The 19,752-nt window shown below is 38.5% G+C and overlaps 1 protein-coding gene across 4 annotated transcripts in view; it reads left to right on the top strand.

Moving 5' to 3' along the window:
- col11a1a (collagen, type XI, alpha 1a) overlaps positions 1 to 19,752 on the top strand; it is a 69,277-nt gene that overhangs the window by 7,810 nt on the left and 41,715 nt on the right. The window contains exons 4-21 of one of the 4 annotated variants that reach the window (XM_042226612.1): positions 24 to 186; positions 6,684 to 6,806; positions 8,188 to 8,280; positions 8,994 to 9,155; positions 9,374 to 9,472; positions 10,871 to 11,155; positions 12,321 to 12,386; positions 12,712 to 12,753; positions 12,869 to 12,931; positions 14,898 to 14,972; positions 15,106 to 15,189; positions 15,946 to 16,002; positions 16,886 to 16,939; positions 17,045 to 17,098; positions 18,062 to 18,115; positions 18,233 to 18,286; positions 19,137 to 19,190; positions 19,608 to 19,652. In XM_042226612.1, coding sequence (XP_042082546.1) covers positions 24 to 186; positions 6,684 to 6,806; positions 8,188 to 8,280; positions 8,994 to 9,155; positions 9,374 to 9,472; positions 10,871 to 11,155; positions 12,321 to 12,386; positions 12,712 to 12,753; positions 12,869 to 12,931; positions 14,898 to 14,972; positions 15,106 to 15,189; positions 15,946 to 16,002; positions 16,886 to 16,939; positions 17,045 to 17,098; positions 18,062 to 18,115; positions 18,233 to 18,286; positions 19,137 to 19,190; positions 19,608 to 19,652 — 1,627 coding nt within the window. The remainder of the gene's footprint in view (positions 1 to 23; positions 187 to 6,683; positions 6,807 to 8,187; positions 8,281 to 8,993; positions 9,156 to 9,373; positions 9,473 to 10,870; positions 11,156 to 12,320; positions 12,387 to 12,711; positions 12,754 to 12,868; positions 12,932 to 14,897; positions 14,973 to 15,105; positions 15,190 to 15,945; positions 16,003 to 16,885; positions 16,940 to 17,044; positions 17,099 to 18,061; positions 18,116 to 18,232; positions 18,287 to 19,136; positions 19,191 to 19,607; positions 19,653 to 19,752) is intronic. The other 3 variants (XM_042226613.1, XM_042226614.1, XM_042226615.1) reach the window with 3 other exon arrangements.

Here is a 19,752-nt window from a genome sequence, read left to right as displayed (position 1 = left end):
TCCTTGTGTGTGTCCTTGATTAGGTGGCATCGTGTAGCCATCAGTGTGGAGAACAAAGTGGCCACTATCATTGTAGACTGTAAGAACAAGGTCACCAAAAACCTCCCCAGGAGTGACCATGCCTCCGTCAGCACCAATGGCATTACTGTGTTCGGCACCAGGATACTGGATCAGGAGGGTTTCCAGGTAAGGTTGTCAACGTGGTGGATTGCATATGTACAGTGTTTGTGATTGAGTTTTCTAATCTGCATTTTGACACATTTGCTTTGTATTTTGGCACATTGTTTAGGAACCATACATCTGCCATCTGTGACTGAAAAAGTAGAGAAGTTTAATCCATTACTGTGTGTATTGAATGCATTTTTCCCTTGTTTAATTTGAAAGAGTATTTACTGTCTACCCAGTTTTGAAAGTGCGTTGTTTAGTAGGTTATAGTTTAAATCCCGCTGGCACAGATCCTTGTGATCCTGACAACATGCGTATCAGATATGAGATATCTGAGACCGTTTGAGCTTTGTCGCTTCTCATTTTTAGTAAAGCTACCTTGTGGCAACTTTAACATTTGCTGTTTTATTTGATCTTCCCACAGAAGAATTTTCCATAACTAAGGGATATTGAATATAAATCGAATACAAATCTGCTTTGTTCTGCTTCAAACTCCCAGACTGTATGAGTAACTGTCTGGGAGTTCGGGTTTGTTACCATTTGTTCGTTCAGTGTGATGTTTGTTCTGCTTTGAGGCGCAGGTCATCCAGAGGTTGATGGTGGCAGTGGGTCAGGCAGACGTAAATAATGACAAACAGAGGCTGAATTGTCATGATATTTATGGTGAAACATAAAGGTCACTGGGTGGCTGCATGAGAACTATTTTGGACTGAGGTTTGCCTAGGTGGTACAGACTAGATTTACTGCCTACTTTTACTTTTATTTAAAAACGCGGTCTTGCCCCTAACCATTGCAGGTGTATATTAAAGCATATATTTATGTGGATGATTCACTTATGTATTTTAATATATTCCACAAAGATGAGAAAAGATAAAACAAAGACATCAGTGTCTAATATATAAATCCAACATTAAAGACCTTTAAAAGCTCAAATCAGACACAAAGACATAGACAGCACAAACAGTCACACCACTTCATGTTATGAGAACATGTTTGTTTATCCTGTTTACATTTATAAAGCATTATTTTGCTTTTTATGTTGTATATCCTGATTATTTTTGTGAGAGCCCCTTAAAAAAGGATTGTTCATCTCAAGTGAATAATCTTTCTAAAAACATCTAAAAAATGTTTATCAGCTGACAAAACCAGATTGTAGTTTATGATCTATGATGGCCGACTTATTCCTATTTGTTGTACTATTTTTTAAACGTTTATAAGCAGATTTGCTTTCACATATCCTGTCAGTTTTGATTAGATTTATGGGGGTGGGGGGGGGCACTGAGGCCCATGTTTGTATCAAACAGTGTGTCTAGTCAGAGGCTGGCAGTGGAAGGGCTGAAAATATGAGCCATAAGTCACCTAACAGGATCTTCTCTGTGTAGTTTTTGGAACAGGTCTCCTGTCTGTTCTCTGTCCTTGCGCTCTTCAGATATCCTCAGTGCCCATTGCATGCTGGGATGTACAGTAGAGGGGAAGGAAATACCTCGACCTTTTACATTCATGCCAATTTTTTTTATAATGAGAGATGATGTCAGACCTCCCCCTGATGTTTTGATCTTTTTTTTTTTTTTTGTAAAATTGGTCATTGCTCGAGTTTTATGAGATTTGACCTGGTAAAAATATAACTATGTATAAGAAAATTTAAAAAAAAGTTTTGAAATGTAAGAAATACAAAATTGCCAGTTTGTCCAAAAGTTTTACTTCTCTGTTAAATGAGTAGTTTTTGATTTATAGGGTTAGATAGCACAAATTGCTGTTATGTGTTTCTTTACTCAAATTTTGGAATTTATTTTCCCAACTTCACCTGCATTTTTCATAAATGTCTATTCATGCAGTACCTGCCTCAGGTTTGAGGCGACCACCATGGCAAAGGGATCTGGCTTAGATGAATGGGAGTCTTTCATTGAGCCTTCAGGCCTTCTTAGTTCCTCATCTCCTCCCCTCCCTGCATACTCACCCATGCTCACCACCCCCTCCTCCCACTGTATCCTCCCTAGGTTCAGGCCTCCCTACTGTGCTAAACGAGACTGTCTATTCATGCCTGGTGAAAACACACACACATATACACACACATATATATATATATATATATATATGTATAAATGCACAGATATATCACTTTGCCTTTTGAGTTCTTTTTCTTACTTGCGCATACTTACCTTTCTAGTGTTTACTAGGATTATAAATCACATATTGTTGTAATTGTTGTATGACGCTGTCTAATTACAGCTGACTGTGGTTAGACTTAAAGGTATGTTGCCTTTGGCTACAGTATGTCAAAGGACACATGCTGATGATAAATTTGGCCAGTGATAACTTGCCTCTGTATTTAGAACTTGAAGTAGGACTTTGACTGAGAGAAAAAAAACAAACAAATAGCTAACTGTCACAGAAAAAGGTGAGATTGTTGCATGCTAATGGTTCAAAAAATAGATGTTATTTCAATATACCTCTCGATTCCAACAATTTTACTATGCGTGGACCTCTTCCATGTTTATTTATATCCCAAGTTGCCTTGTGGTTAGGATGAGGTAGAATGTAAAAAAAGATATATGTCAGAATTTGCCCTTTGCAGATCACAAATATGATTATTTTCCAGGTTTATTTCTGTCACTTTGTGCTACATAAAGTATAAGACAGATGCAATTTTTCCAAAAAAAACAAACATAACTTTTTATTAGCGACTCCTTGACTTAACTAGTACATGTTAACAACGATTCGTGAAATAAACAAAGACATGTTTCAGATAATAATGTAATAACTGGTAAATTTATTTGAAAATTATACTAATGTTCTTCGTAACTGCTTTGACCCTGCTTATCCTGATTAACTAAAATTAGCATAGCTTTAATTTTAGTTACTTTTCCCTTGTTAGATTCTTTAACAGATCGATTGGATGTGTGGGTGAGGGTGATTTAAGTGTCTGATTACATTTGTTATGGTATTTGTTTTTGTGACAACATATGCGGTTTACCTTGGCAAACTTTGTGTCTGCACACACGGTGAAGAGCTTCCATGCTAACGACATGTTAGCATGTGGTTGTGAGTGCTGTGAGCGTGCACACGTGTGGATGTTGCGCATGCCTGAAACAGACCGGCTTGAACAATTTGGAAATCAGTTGATTGTGGTCCCTGGTTGGTTGATCAGTGCATCTCCATTTCTTAGTCTTGTATTTTGCTTTAACTTCTTTGCCAAAGCCCTTTGTGAAAGTGGATTTTTTTCAAAGGCATTACATAACTTTACTATTTTGGCAGCATGGGATGCTTCACAAGGTGGATAAAGCAGGTATAGAGTAGCAAACTGATTTCTACAAGGACTGACAAGTATCAGCTGTTGATCTTAGTCCCACTGCTCTTATTCATGCCCTCTCTTTTCTTATTGACCTCTAACAGTGCAGTCATTAATGTATAACCTCATGGGCTTGCTTCCATGCTGCACAGAGGTATTCTGTAGCCAGGAGGGGCATATTTTGGAGTTCTGGCTTTACTCCAAGTTGCTTTGGCTTTTTTTCACCCCTTTTTTTCTCAGCAGTCCACATTAGAAGACAGGCTTAGAACTGTGGTGTAACTCTTCCCAGGTGTTTCCCAGTACAAAACATCTTTTACCATCCCAGCTGCTCTCTCTAAATCCCCGTCTGTCTCTGGAGCCCTCATGGTGTTACTTTCCAGATTTAATATTAGTTTCTCTCTTACCTTGTCTTGGTTTTGTGGTTTGGCTCTTGTTTGTAATGCAGGTCTGCAGCAGTCTTATTATTTACTGGAAAGACATTTTAATGAACCGTTAAAGGAAGAAGCTGTCTGTGGGATTTCGGTTTATACCTGAGAGATGAAAGAAGAACTTGGCAGGTATATTGATGATGAGATGATTCATATAGATTTGCTTCAACATTTATCATCCCAGCAGTCTCCAAGAATAAAATCTTAAATTTAATTTAAAATGTTTTTATCTATTAAAACTTTACTGGTGTTCTTGATTGTGAATGCCCGTCTTTGATCATTTTTTTTCTAATTATAACTATTGTTGAATATGTTGGTCATGACGCAGTCAGAAGTTTACTAATTGTGCTGAGCTGGTTTTGAGTGAGAACACCATGTCTCCACAACCTATTTGTGTGCAGAAGGGTGGCTTTCAGACGTGGACTAATTACAGCTGACTCAAAGCAGGGTTCAAGCATTCACTGTTGGTCTTATGGTGACACATGTGAGTTAATACATGTCAGCTTGATTCAGGAGAAAGCTTGATCTTACCTTTTTTTATTGAGTCCCCTCCCCCAAAACACTTGGACTGAGGCACACACAAATCTCTTTCCTGGCTTAATTTATAGCTGTCCAATGATCATTATACAAGTAAAATTTTGATTTAATGAACAATATGGCAAATGTCTTCAACTGATAACACAAGTTAATTTTTTATTTGTAAATGTATACACAGACAGGTATGTTAAATCAAACTAAACAAAAAGACATCACCCTTAAGCTTTATAAGTGTGTGTTTGGGCTCTGTGTCTGGCATTTTGCTGCCATTGTTTGTTTCCATTTGTGTCCTTAGAGGGAAGAGACCGGACCTTGGTACTGAGTGGTTACTAAAAGCTTAGTTGTGTGGTATCTTTCAGACACTGTGGGTACAGCTATTTAATTGTCCCACTGTGCGATCCAAGAGTGTGGCTACTAAAATGTAATATATGTAGTGTAATGACTTGGCATGAGCAGAAATGTTGTGACTAGCCTAATAAAACAGAAAGTTTGAATTAGGCATGACAGATAAGATCAGATGTTTGGCAGTCCAAGGAATGGAGCAACTGCAGTAGCTAGAAGAACCAGAGACAGAGAAGATGCTTTCTATGCTACATCAGATAGACTTTTGTGTGCAGTTGCAGTGTGTTTAACTTTAAACTGACAGTATGAGGTTTAATTTTTACAAATGCATTCCTACATTCAGAAACATAGGCAGGATTCTCTGGACTGCCAAAGTGATGCAGTCAAACACGATGCGGATGGATCGTTATACACGGAGCAAGCCCTAACACATTGATGTTTATTCTGAGGTACATGTCAAGGATCCATAGATCTGTTTTTTTAACAAAAGGAGAGTTCATGCATGCACACACAAACGTGCACACAGACACACAAACACATTCTCCTGCCAAGTTTCAGCTTGCTTGATTCCTCTTCTGTCTGACTTCCAATACTCTGTTCTGCTCTTCGACCTATAGTGCCTCTGCTGACACAGATATGTTGGGATTGTACCTGTGAGCTGCCTCAGATCCAACACCCTTCACCCAGCCATTGGTTCAGTGGTGGTGTAGCGTGTAGATGCACAAAGCCAGTCTGCAGAGACTCAGTTCAAGCAGTTCTAGACGCCAAAGAAAAAAACTGTTTGATTTGGCTATAAGACCAAGGGCTTGGCAGTGCTGGAGTGGTGTCAAGCGTTGCGGTATCCGGTCACACAGTAAACATTCATAAATCATAACTGAAATCTACCTTTGTTTGTGTTTTAGGAACTCAAAACTGTGTGCAATACAAATTTTGCTTAATTGGTTGTCTTTATTTAGTGGTCAGCTGAGCTGTAACACAATTGCCTTTCGACACTCACTACAATCGACTTTATGGGTAAACATGTCGTCTTGTGGGTTTGCTAGGCAAATCAGAAAATACTGAGTTTGAGTCAGATAGCTGGCTGACTTGTGAACAAGGATTCGAGGGGAAACAAAGATTCTTGTGCTTGCTTTTTACGTACCCAACATTTTTGGCAAATATGTTTTTTATTTTTTGAAGTGGTGTAAAATAGCTGTGTGCTGTGGCAGGATATGAAGTTAGAATTAAATGATCAAAACCACAAATGACACTTAAATTTTAATTTTCTCAATGTATATTCCCTGTGCACATGTGATAAGGCATATGTGGGATAAAAACAGAAATACTGCATTGCCAGGATTGTTTGCATTTCATTTTCTTATCTTTCGTTCACTACAGTTGTTGTACTGAGTATAAAGTCTTTTATATTTATAGTAAAACACACGACTACACCAGGTGTTTCTTGTGTCTTGATGATACTTGTTTATTTATTTTTCCTGAGGTAAAATCCAGTGCTGATAACAATAATTTCCCAGTGTCTGAACTCGGTTTCCTCCCTGCGCCTTGTCGGTGTGGATTCTGTGGTCTGTGCTTCAAGCTGTTTAATCATACAAGACTCTACTCTGCCAGACTCTATAAGTGTCTATAATTTAAGATTTCATTTATTCCACTTTACACAGTGTGTGTGGATGTTGTGTGAGTCTGTGAGCAAGATGAGGCATGACCCTCATGCCAGTAGGCCTGGGTACAGCATTGCCTTGTCAGGGAGGTAGTGATCAGGTTTCATAATCCTTTAGGGAGTTGTCAGTACTAGTAATATTCATGCAAATTAACATGCAACGAAATAAGGATTTCAGATGTTGACTGTATATTTTTAAAGCTGGCAAAGAAATTCATGTGTGGTAGAAATTTGCTTATTTTTTCTGTTTTTCTGTTTTCTGCAGGGGGACATCCAGCAGCTTCTGATTGTAGAGGATCCCAAAGCAGCATACGACTACTGTGAACATTACAGCCCAGACTGTGACACTGCCCTCAGCGATTCTTTGCAGGCACAGGAGCCAGAAGAGGTCAGGCAACCACCAGGGAGGGTGGTGGAGATTCCACAAATCAACCATAGTAACTAACATAAAAATAGGAATATAAACTAAACTGTGACAGAGGAGGGGCTTAGATGTAGCCTTAATTACCCTTCTTTTTATATTTTAATGTATTAAAATAAATTCGATATTGGGAAATACTCCCCAGGGTAAAGTGCAATGCTTTGACTTGATCTTTCACTGTTTCACAAACCTATAGGTTTATGATCCTGGAGAATCAGTTCATCATTTGCACTAGAGTGATGCAAGCTGACATACGGACAGACATGCAAAGCTGTTAGGATTTAATAATCATGACTAAAACTTCTACTACTACTGCAATGTTGTATTTTGGTTGCAGACTATACAAATAAGGAGTAAAAGAGTACTGATTGGCTGATTTTCCATTTGTGTTCAGTACAATACAGATATATTTATCCAATACATCCATGAATTCTCGGTTATCTGGAGCTGTCCAAAACCTGCCCTTTATTTTTTCACATACTCAGAAAGATGCCACAAATTGCACTATTGATTATTCATTGGTGAATACACAGTCATGTCAGAAGCTGCTGTACATCTGGCCACATTTTAATCAGCGATGTCCTGGAAGGTGTATTTGTACCTTAAGGGCCAATATAAGTGTGATCTACCTGTTTTTGATCAATTAGTAACTGCTAAAAGAAATTCTATCTGCCTTAATATTTTAATCATTTAACCATGAAGGCATCATGTTGAGACTGCAAATTAAAGTTCAAAAGTCACCATCACTCCTTAATAAGGAACTGCTATATAATAGTTCCACTTTTATTTTTTTTAATCAGACCAGGTATTCCAGCTGATCTTAGAAGTCCTGTCGTGTATAATTTACATGACTTCTGTGAGAAATTTCTATTACGATGTCCCTGAAATGCTGCTTGTAATTTAGTCTCTGTTGTTTTTCTCTCTTTTATGAGATTTGACACCATCCCCACCTGTTTGCTTGTAGGTCAAACCTGTATTGCTAGATTCAGTATTAGTTTCCTAAAATAAGACTACTATTTAATTTAGCAACACTTTGTTATTTGAAGAGACCATCATAAAAAAATATTAGCTATAAAATATACATATAATTTTCATGCATACACTATAATGGAATATAACATTGCAGTACATTGTGTGTCTTGTAGCAGTTCAGATAATGCTTAATGTAGTTGAACTGTCAACACCTTACCTCAAGCATATTTTCTAACTGATTGCTGTTTAAACACATCGGATGATGAAGCTGATTTATATTATGTGTGTCATCTTCTTGTTGAAAGAAGTTGAAAGAAGATGTGTCTTGCTATTGCTAACACGAAAACCTCTCTCCCTCCTCTGTCATCCTCTCCAGTACAATACTGATGATTTAGATTACTCTGTGTTTGATGAGTATTCAGAGGGAACGACAGAAACCAGTCCAACCTATGATGATTTTGAGCCACAGGTAAATGGAAAAAGCGAAGGACTCATTTAGATTTTGGTTCTTTCGTGTATTGTCTCCGTGTCCCACTGTTATGTTTACATTCATGTCAAAGCTAAAAAGGTCGACTTGCCCTGCGACATGAAAATATTGAGATCATGCCCTTAGTGTGCAGTACTGCAGGTGTAAATTTGAATGTGGATGCAAACATACACAGTGTGCTAGTCCTGTCTTGTCTGTCTTTTTTTTTTTTTTTTGTCTTGTCTGTCTACAGCCTTCTCTTGGAATGCCATCTGCTTTAAGTGAATTTCCAGCATATCTTTGAAAGTACTGTATACACTGTGGAATATCAGCAACTCTGTACTCTTCTGTGGATTTCATATCTATGCATTTATTTATTTGTTTTTTGTGTGCTTGTGCCTGACTGTGTCCTAAAATTGTTCCTGTGTGTCACATGAACAGCTCAGTCCTTGATTGTTGTACAGCACCCTGTTCTACCCAACTGTCACGCAGTAGTATTAACATGATCAGGGCTCCAGTTGCAGCCCTTTTTAGTTGATCTACATGAACAATATGTAAAGTGATACATGCAGACCAAGTACTGTGTATCCAGCTGCTTCTGGAAACACAATTGTATTGAAAAAATACTGTACATCAATCAAGGAGTGTGGCTTCAAATCATTTCCATTTTCGGATGTTCCATGTTTGGTATTATTTTTCACCGTCACCTCTTCCAGAGAAAGAAACGTAGTCTGTCATCGAAAAAGAAGATGACCAGAAAGCCTCCCAGTAAAACTAAGCCCAAGCCCTTAAAAGCTAAAAAGTATTCCACTAAGAAGAAACATCAGATGCCTGGCTACCAGGCTACAGCACCGGAGCAACACCGAGGCGATATTAGGGTAAAAATTCATTTCGAGATTAGAGAACATCCCATCAAGATCTTCCCGCCCTGAATTCTGAAGGGAAAATCTGTGATGGCAGATTTCAGCCTCGCTAACCTTCTCAGTGTAGAGGTAGCAGCAACTTCAGTCAGCTTGAGAAGACCTCAGCAAATAACCTCTAGTCTGAGCTTTTATGCTAACCTTTATTCTTCTTTGCTTTTTTCAACATGACTCAGATAAACAATTTAGAAGGAGATTACAATACAGACATTGACTACGGAACTGTAGATGGTACTCACACTCAGTCCCCCTTTGCCACGAGTGGACCCTATGAGGTAATTTTCAACTCACTTCTGTGTTAGTTATTTTGGGGAGTATGAACCAGGATTTTACCCAAGGAAGTGCCTGGTATGATATGACAAAGACATGGAGATTCAAGTCAGTGAATCTCTGTCTTTTGACCTTTGAATTGATGGACAGAGGATAATTTTAAATGCTTAAAAACAAAAATACACACACACAAACACACAAACATATATATACATATATATTAGTGCTGTCAGTGTTGATCTCATAAAAATTACGCTGTAACCGCATTAACGCGGCAAATCTCCATTAGCGAGGATTGCCCCGTTCGTGGGGCTGCACGGCGTCAACGGGTTAGCTTGGTTAGCTCGTATATATACATATGTGTGTGTGTGTGTGTGTATATATATATATATATATATATATATATGCATATGTGTGTGTGTTTGTATGGCAGAAGCTGTGTCATCCAAAAATACTGATTGTAAATATTATTTAGCAGAGATTATCTGCTAAACAAAAAATAAAATTTCCTGTTGTCCATCACAACATGAGCCTTGTGTTGGTCACTATTTGTTCTTATTACCTTGAAAAGAACTATGATCAAAAGGCTTAACTCTCACAGCCAGCTATGACTGTGCATTGTATACTGCAGTTTTTGACAAAGTTGATGTGATTATTTTAATGCTTAATTTGCCTAAATGTCCACAGCAAGTGTAATTGCATCCACTTTGTCTTGCTCTAGAACTAAATCCACAGTGATCACCACTGTGTTTGAAAAGCACTATTGTGCCAGGTAATCGTGGTTGTGGTGAAAATCGCTGTGGCTAAAACATTTTAATAGAAATTGATTTGCTAATTTTGATTTTATTTGCATTTCAGTTACTTCACTTCAAATAATTTGATGTTTTTGCAAGTTGCTGATGTCTTTAGTGACATCTGTTTGAGCCTTTCTTTGCTTTTTGCATCAGTATGCCATTTACAGAACGGCCATACGATGAGAGAGAAAAGCAGGCTCGGATAACATCAAGCCTTTCTTTATATCTATGATTGCCAAACTGATAATGATTATGTTTTGTTATCATGGTAACACTTTATTTATTCCTTTTTTTCTGGTATAACAAGTCAATTTATTGAAATACATATATCACAGTACTTGGCTGTAATGGAGTGATATATTGAAGAGTGAAAAGAGTGTAGTTGTTTTTCTCACATTAAAGATAATCTAAGATTGACAATATGGTATTCAAAATAAGTGAAGTGTTACCATTTCTTTTCTTTTCTGCATTTCCTGTTGAATGAACTTGCAATTTTCTTTAATAACATCTTAAAATGGATTATTTTACCTCAGTCGCTTAACTAACATTGTCATTTCCTTGGTTGCTCACTATTATCCCCACCCCCTTGGCTTGGTTAACACATGAAAGGCTGAGGAGGAAGATGTTGTCGGTGCATATGTCACCGAGGCCACTCACGTTGCTCCAGAGCCCACCGTTGTTGCAGAAGCACAGGACACCTTGGATACTGGTGCGGACGCATATGACTTTAAGGAGTATGACCTAAACCAGTATGACTTGGGCGAGGTTGACAGCAGGTTGTATGATTATGGGGCGTATGATGAGTATGGCACAGCCCTGCCTAAACCTGAGGCGACCTATGATGATGAGGTGGGGCCTGGGGTCGCTGCTGAAACCGATGTTTCGGAGAGTACTGTAAGTATCACACCCGGACCTGGTGACTGACGGGTGTGCGCATGAACAGCATGCATTAGAGACTCTGTGTGTCGTGGTTTCACTTAGTCCTTCAGTGCACGTCTTCTTTGTTTGTTGCTTGGCATGGGAAATGCGTCATTGACACGTTAAGTGTGGAATCAGGTGATCTGCTGCTGTTTCAACAGTGTGTGTCTGGTGATTCAGCGGTAATAGGGACTATGCATGCATCTATTTCGCTATAGTTTTTGTTATTAAGGTGGATTTCTATTTAACATAGCACAGACACTTATTCCATACACATCTTTTAATCAGTGTATGCTGACCCAGCCTACACCCACTGATACCAAACAAGGCCTATTGCACCTCCCTACCCACCTCATCTTTCAGCAGCTGGCTGTGATCCCTCCCTCTGCTCGTCTCACTGTGGACTGCAATTAGCCTATAAATCGTAGGCAGCTGTCTGCATAGTGCACCCACACAGTTGTAAAGAACATGCAGACTTTACTAATCAACAGTTTGTCACAGTATGTTATTTAGTCAGTATAAAGACCATATAAATTAACATAACTCCTCATTTTGTGTCTATGTTGGAAAATTTGGCCCCAACTTTGTGCTAAATGTACACAACCAGACTCCATTAAGTGCATTATGTGTCTGTGTGCCTTTGGGTATTGATACTGTAGAATGTTAAGATGAGGCCTTATATGCCTTTTACTACCCATCTCACACACAGCTCACCCAGACTTGCACCTTCTAATCTCACCACACCTTCTCCACCTCCATAAGGAAGAACTTACTCATATTATACATTTGTTGTGTTCAGCTACTCATGTGTATTTGCTAAATTGCAATGTTGGAAAAATAATGGGAAATAAAATATACTAAATTTACATAGATAACCGCTGGTATGTTATATTGGGTGATCATTTATTAACCACACTGCTCAGTGACGATGCAATGACAGCACGACTCCATTTCAAGCATGCAGAGGTCCGTTGTCGCTCATGAGGATTACCCTTCTTCTTTGTTAGTGTTTGTTAATGTCTCGCTTTGTATTATCCATGATTTACTTAGTCTAGTGCTATTTGTACCTGTGGAGTATAACTTCTCCATGGTTTAGCTTTACATTTATAAAACTGCCTCCACTTTTCTTGCTTAACTGCAGGTCGCTGGTTCCGTAGCAGGCTTTGGCCAGAAGGGAGAGAAGGGCGAGCCGGCTGTGATTGAACCTGTAAGGTCCAAAAAGTCGATAATTGTCCAAACATTATGACTTATTATCACTTTCCTGGTACACATATTTTTAGAAAAATGTTATTCTCAGAGCGAGCAGTCTCACTTTTATTAGAACTTTAAATCATATTAAACCCAAACGAAATAGTGACAAACCCAAACCACAGTTTTATTTATATACTTCTTTAAAGATCCCATTGCAGTGCTATCTAAACATCTCCAGACCACAATTTTTTCCTATTATTATCTAATCTGGAACTTATCTATGATACTGCTTTTGCATATCCCACTATTTGTGGTGATAAACACTTTGCTTGTATTTTAAGGGCATGCTAATTGAAGGACCACCAGGACCCCCCGGCCCAGCAGTGAGTATATTTTTTTGGGGAAAAGAGAGACCTAATTATGCGAAATTTTCAACTCTTGTCAGAATTTCCTGAGTTGACACTCCGTTGGTCTGCTAACTTTGTTTTGCTTATTCAGGGTCTTCCAGGACCAGCAGGCCTACAAGGACCCCCAGGCACCTCTGGAGATCCTGGGGACAGGGTAGGTTTATCATTTATGTCTCCAAGCTCATAGTTTTTTATGTGGATTTACTCTGAATTCTGAATTCAACTATGTTCTTTCCGGTTACACTCTTTCAGAAAATGAATGTCTGGACAGCTTAATAGACACTCCGAATTAGTGAAATTATTTTGTTATAGGTTCATTTATTGGTGGACTTCATTTACGCGTTGAAGAATAACGATCTGTGTCAGTGTTTTATATGTGAAAGGAAGGCAATGTGAGGAATAGAAATTTTATAGCACACTAATTGCATTGAAAACTGCATTGAGAATAACACTGAATGAACTGTGTGTAGCTTACCATTAAAAGTTAATATGAATATCAAACACTAGTGATCTTGGGGGCATTACTTGTGCTACACACAGTTCACTGAAATTAAACTTCTTGTTGTAAGAATGGTTAAAAGCAAGTTTTAGCACATTCAAACTCTGACAGTCATTCATTTCTACAATAGTGCACTTGAAAGTGTATTAATAGATTATTGTCAGTAGACAGAAATAGTCTTGAGCTGTTATTTTCACTTCCTTGCTGCTCATCATTAGCATAAGCAGCAATAGCCAAGGTGAGTGAGACTCTACCTGAGATGTAAAGTATTGTTATAAAAGTCTTAAAACCAACTGTTTCACAGTTCTGCTGCACGCTCACACATGTGCACAAATACGGCTAAAAAGAAAAGATGGAAAAAAGGTTGTTAGTTTTGGATTGCAGATGGTTGTGTTGCTCACCGATGGACACTCCTAGTATCTGTGCAATTAAGCATTTATGTTAATGATATGAATAGAAATAGCACAATATAAGATTAAAACTTAAACTAAAAAGGAGCAAAAAAAGTAATAAATCACCTGAGTAGAGATTCAGTAGTTTTGTGTGTCCAACATCAAACTAGTCTTTATATATTGTAAAGTTGACATCTTCTTGTTGCCATCTATACACCTAAACAGTGTCCCGAATGTAAATAGTATAGTTTTGATGCTGTCATGACACAGCCTGTCTACAGACATATGGACAAACAAACACCCAGCAAATTGCTGTGAATCCTGGTATAGCAGGTATCTTCGCGTCTGCCTTTTTGCCGTGATGACACACACATACACAGACACATGATTACAGCCACACTAGCTACATCAGTGTGTCGGGTAAAAATTTTAATTTTGTAGCTCAGATAAAGATACTTATTATGTAGTTACAGATGGACAGAAAATGTAAAAAATGTCAAACAGGGCTGTAATCTGGGAAGAGGAAAAAAAGTACTCAGTGAGGGTCAGTGTAACCCATCTTTGAGCAGAGCCTTAATCTGAACATGAACTATGCAGTTTAGTTAAAATCTATAGATCGACAGAGAGACATATAAACACCCAGCAAATTAGTAAAGGCAATCATTTTGTCCTCCCCGCGTTCACAATTTGTTTAAGTGTCAACACACACACATACAGAGTCACAGGGTGCACTGATGAAAGTGCAGAGCATATAGATAATTATGTTTTTACATTTTGTATAAATTTGCTTTCCGCCCCCTTGTGTTTGAGTCATTTTAGCGATCTGTACCATCATAAATTCTTGAAATTCAGCCAAAATATAAATGGTAGTACATACAAAGATTCAATTCAATTCAATTCAATTTTATTTCTATAGCGCCAAATCACAACAAAAGTCGCTTCAAGGCGCTTTATATTTTTCCAGTAGATCGCACAATAATAGATACAGAGAAAAACCCAACAATCCTATGACCCCCTGTGAGCAAGCACTTTTGGCGACAGTGGCAACAAAGATGTGACAAAGTCCACAGGAAACTGCCAGAGAGCTTTTGCCACAACTGATTTGCTAATGGTTAGATGTTATAAACATAACCAGCTATGGAAATGTATTTTTTACACTTTTTTCACGTGCCATAATTTGTTTTCAATGTTGATGCTATTAATAATTTTTTGCCTCTTCTGTATCACAGGGTCCTCCTGGACGCCCTGGTCTGCCTGGCGCTGACGGTTTGCCGGGGCCCCCTGGTACCATGCTGATGCTTCCAGTAAGTGCTCATACAGCAGAACTACATTCCATCCAAACTTATCATATATCCATAACCAGGATCATTTTTAGGATATTGCGTAGTGATGACAGAGTGAGCTGAACAAAATGCACTGTCTGTGTGTGTCCAACAGTTCCGTTTCGGCGGGGACGGTGAGAAGGGTCCAGTGGTGTCGGCCCAAGAAGCCCAGGCGCAGGCGATCCTTTCACAGGCTAGAGTAAGTAGAAACAACATTTTAAAAGCCACAGGGAATCCAAAAGGCTGTGGACAAACCCCTACCCCCTCTTGCTGGCTACATAGAGCTGTAGGGGGAAAGGAGGGGAAGGAAGACAGAGACAGCATTTTGGTGAGGAGGGTTGTGCTGCATTTTGTTGTCCTTGTGGGGCTAAAAGGAGACATGCCGAGTGGGCTAAAGAGCAACAGCATGAAAAGGCCACTTTGAACAGGTGGACAGGCAGGAGAGACTGTTAAAAATACTTCAGGGGCTCAGCGTCTGTGGGTGGGCTAAGAAACAGGTGTAGTCTTTGCATCTTTGTGGAAGAGGAGATGGGCACTTAGACGAAAAGAGACAATTCACTTTAGACCCAATAACTGAACAGGTAAACCGAATAATTGCTAAATCTGATTATAAAATGTTAAAGTCATCACAATGAGACAGCAACTGGAGGATGATAAAGAATGTTTACTGCAGTCCAGATGAGAGGCATCTCAGAATAGGATGTAGTGATCATGTAGTGCGAGCAGCGCCACAACTTTCTTAACCAAGACCAAAAAAAAAAGGATTATTAAGTACAGACATGCCAGGATACTAGAAAACAGACTATCAAAATATGTAAAATGGGAAGGAAAATTCTGAAAAATGCATGAAGATATGCGTCATGTGCTGTTTATGCAGTTTGCAAAAAGTATTATGAATGGTTTTTTTTGCCTCAGTGAAATTTGACCTTGCTCTTGTCTGTGCCCATACCTGCAGCTGGCTATGAGAGGACCCCCTGGGCCAATGGGTTTGACGGGAAGATCAGGGCCAGTGGTGAGTGAGAATTTATCCTGTGGAATTAATGCTGCAACACAGCTTTTCAATCTCTAAATATGTTTATTATTCATAGTTTTGTGTTTATTGTATTCATTAATGTTGTCATTTACAGCCATTGTATATATCTGGAACAAGTATTCAAGATTAAGTTAATCAAATGCACATTTTTAAAAATGCAGTGTTTTATTAGATTGGATTATAAAATATCTTCTTTTGTTGCTTGTGCATTTTTCTTTGTACTGTTGGTACTAGAAGAAAGTACAATCAAATACAGAGTAGTACGTTTTTTTTTGTTGCTCAGTGAAACAGAGGAAAAACACACATGTTAACAGCTGCTTTACATATTGCAACTGGGCAAACTTTTTTTTCTTGGGCTTGTTGATACAAGATCCACAGCTTATCTCCAGGAAAAGACCCTACAAAAGACTTGCCCAGAGATGAATGCCAGATAAAACACAGATCTAACACTGTACCTGTATGTGTAATCTTAGGCCTCTGGTGCCAGCTAGACCTGGAGCTATCAGGCTAGTCTTGCAAATAAGTTTGAACTCTAACTTGGCACAAAGCGTTTAGAAGCTGATTGTTTGCAGCAAATAAAGATCAGCGTTTAAGCCAGGTGGATATAATCCATGATTCAAAAATCTGATAGGAGTGTCTTGCAGTTTATAATATCATATGTGCCAATTTGTGCTTAAAAATAATCTGTGCAGTGATGTTTATTTTGATGAGCATTGGTATATGGTTTGAGTGCTGTAAAATGTCGCCATCTGCTGTTTTTTTAAAGAACTGTTTTCCATAATCTGTCCTGAAGGAAACTGTGAAAAAAGCTTGAAAAGATGTGTATATATAAGCATGCTTGGTTTGTGTTCTCTTACTTTAGGGTCCACCTGGCATTTCTGGATTGAAAGGTGAAAGTGGAGACCCTGGTCCTCAGGTGAGGGATAAGTTATGACTTAATGAATGAGTGAAAACATTTCACACAAACTGAGAAACAAATAGTGCTGCTGATCACCAAACTGGTCCTCGTGTGCTTTTACAGGGTCCTCGTGGCACCCAAGGTCCCCCAGGGCAGCCTGGCAAGGCAGGCAAGCGGGTGAGTGAACTCACTCACCTCCAGCACTCGCACTGCAGTGTGTGTGTGTGTGTGTGTGCTTGCATACCTCTGTGTTTGTTGTGTGGTTGTTTGTACTTGTCGTCTCTCCTCAGTAGCTGAGAAGCTTATTTCCACTCCAACAAACAATTGCTTGAGATGTGCTTAAAGGCTTGTGGTCCCTCCAATCCTCGGATCAATGGCTGGGCAGTTAATCTGTCTGAAAATGCCAAAACATTAACACTGACTATGAATGTAGGGTGCAATTAGTGTCACGGTTCAGTCCCTCTGCAGGGCCAAACACCGTGACCTAATTGGATACTAATAAACATAAACCAGTCATTTGCAAGTTAGTAATACAAGCTTAATTAAAATGCAGGACCTTAGCTGATTTTAATGTCACAAAATGTGATTAAATATTGCTTAATTAAATAAACAGTATGCAAGCTAGTTATGTATGGATGCAGTGGATGAAATGTATCTTGCACTGTCATTTCTAATGTTTTCCCTAAAAACTAGTGAGGCAAGGAGGAGATAGAGTTAATAAGAGAAATGTAAGCTGCCCTTCAAAAATGAGTCAAATCTGAAAAATAAACATATTCTTTGGTTTTACTTCATTATTTACTGATTATAACAACCAAACAAATACTAATTTTCTTCATCTATCGGTAAGAATTTGCAACATCCAGGAAGCCAACTGGTTCACAGGAAGAGTAAATCTAAATGAAAAAACAAATATTGACATTTTATCTGATGAGATAAATAGAATGTAGTCGCTGGTAGTTTTCTACAGAAATGAAAAAGAAGACTGATACTAAAATACAAAATAGAAAAGTGCGTGTTTTTAAAGCAGATATAACAAAAAAAATTATTATCTTACTTATCTAGAATCCCATAGTTATGTTCTGAACGTCTCCGCAGTATCAAAATCTGTATTCATATTTTTAATCTCGCTTCTATTTTAAGGGTCGTGCTGGAGCTGATGGTGCCCGTGGGATGCCTGGAGAATCAGGTTCTAAGGTACAAATGCTGCTACATAACATTTAAAGTTTATTTCACTAGAAAAGAGCAAATAGTGGAAGTGCTCTTGTCCATATAAAGATTGCTTTTGTAATATTGCGTACTGTTTCCTTACAGGGTGACAGAGGATTTGATGGACTTCCTGGGCTGCCTGGTGAAAAAGGACACAGGGTGAGCATAATATGGCACTTCATACGTTAAATCATGTGCAGTCTGCTCCTTTTGCAGAGCTCTCTGATTTAGAATAGCTGTGAGATTTATCCACTGAGAGTAAATATAAAACAGAACATCGTTTGCCCGAGAAACAACTCTAGATGTTTTTGAGCAGGTGAACAAAACACTGCTTCCTCGTGTGATAAGTCACAAAACTGGCATTAAAACAAACTCTCTCAGTTATACAGGATTAGCCGTCTTAGATTACAATAATAACCAAAGGTTTGGATATCTTGGATCTCTTTTAGTTGGCTGTAGTGGGTGATGTAGTTTGGAATTTCAGTATCTTTCTAAGATTATGTTGAGTAACATCCTTAAATTTCAGTGTGCTGAGTGAAGAACTGTTATGCCAAGAGGGGAAAATGGATTAACAATTTATAATTTGCTACATGGCTTCCACTAATGTACCTGCATTAATCACGCACTGAAGCTCGGTAATTGGTTTGTACGTTGAAAAATTACCAATGAAATCACTGTCGAGTACGACATCCTGCCTGTCACCTGGTTATTCGAAATCTGTGTTATGATGTCGTATTTGTTTCATTCCGAGCAATGGTTTATAGCATCAAAGGTTTGGTATGAAGGCTTTTACAGTATAGTGAGATGCAGCAGGAAGTGAAAACATAATGTGTTTAGTATGCAAGGATGAAGAAACAAAAAAGTAACCAGTGTTTGAAAGGACACTAATGTAGTTTTCAAATTAAAAGCTCCAACTAGAAAATTCTACAAAATAAATAAAAGAACATCATAATGTGAGACATTAACCTCAACCTGTGTGCCTTTCTGATCTCTTTCTTCTTTTTCTTAGGGAGAACCAGGACCAATGGGACCCCCAGGTGCCCCTGGAGAGGATGGACAGAGAGTAAATGCTTCCTCTTTTATCTCACAAATACCTGCACTCAGCTGAGATGCATCACCAACATACTTATTTAGATCAGATGTGCTTCACCAGCTCAGCCCTCAGGCAGCAGCAGCTGGGTTGAGACTGGGAACTGGGAACGAGGGGAGGTTGTGTCTAACCTTTTCTTGTTATGAAACTACCTTAACCAACTCCTGGCTGTTGGTGCATTCAGTTATGTTTGCAGTGGTTTAACATAAGCTGTAACTGATAGAGGATTTTGAGCACCTAAAATTAAAAGTGATGATTACTAATATATAATACAAGATGCCACTGTTTACTTCCTGGTCTGGTTTATTTGAATTAATATGATAAACGCTAAAAGTTCAGTAAAGATCATTATATTTCATTTTCTCTGATTCTGTCTGTTTCTTCCCTCAGGGCGAGGATGGAGAGATTGGGCCTCGAGGATTAGCTGGAGAGAGTGTAAGGCTCCTGGTTTTATTATATCATGCCATCCCAGATCTATGAAATTACAACAAGCTGCAACATGATCTTCCTTAAGTCATTTAAAAAAGCTAACACA

Source organism: Haplochromis burtoni, unplaced genomic scaffold, assembly GCF_018398535.1.
Source record: "Haplochromis burtoni strain Fernald_Lab_line unplaced genomic scaffold, NCSU_Asbu1 Contig_220, whole genome shotgun sequence".
NCBI classification, from domain to species: Eukaryota; Metazoa; Chordata; class Actinopteri; order Cichliformes; family Cichlidae; genus Haplochromis; species Haplochromis burtoni.
Note: the sequence above shows the minus strand (reverse complement) of the source record. Positions and strands in the feature narration are given on the sequence as shown.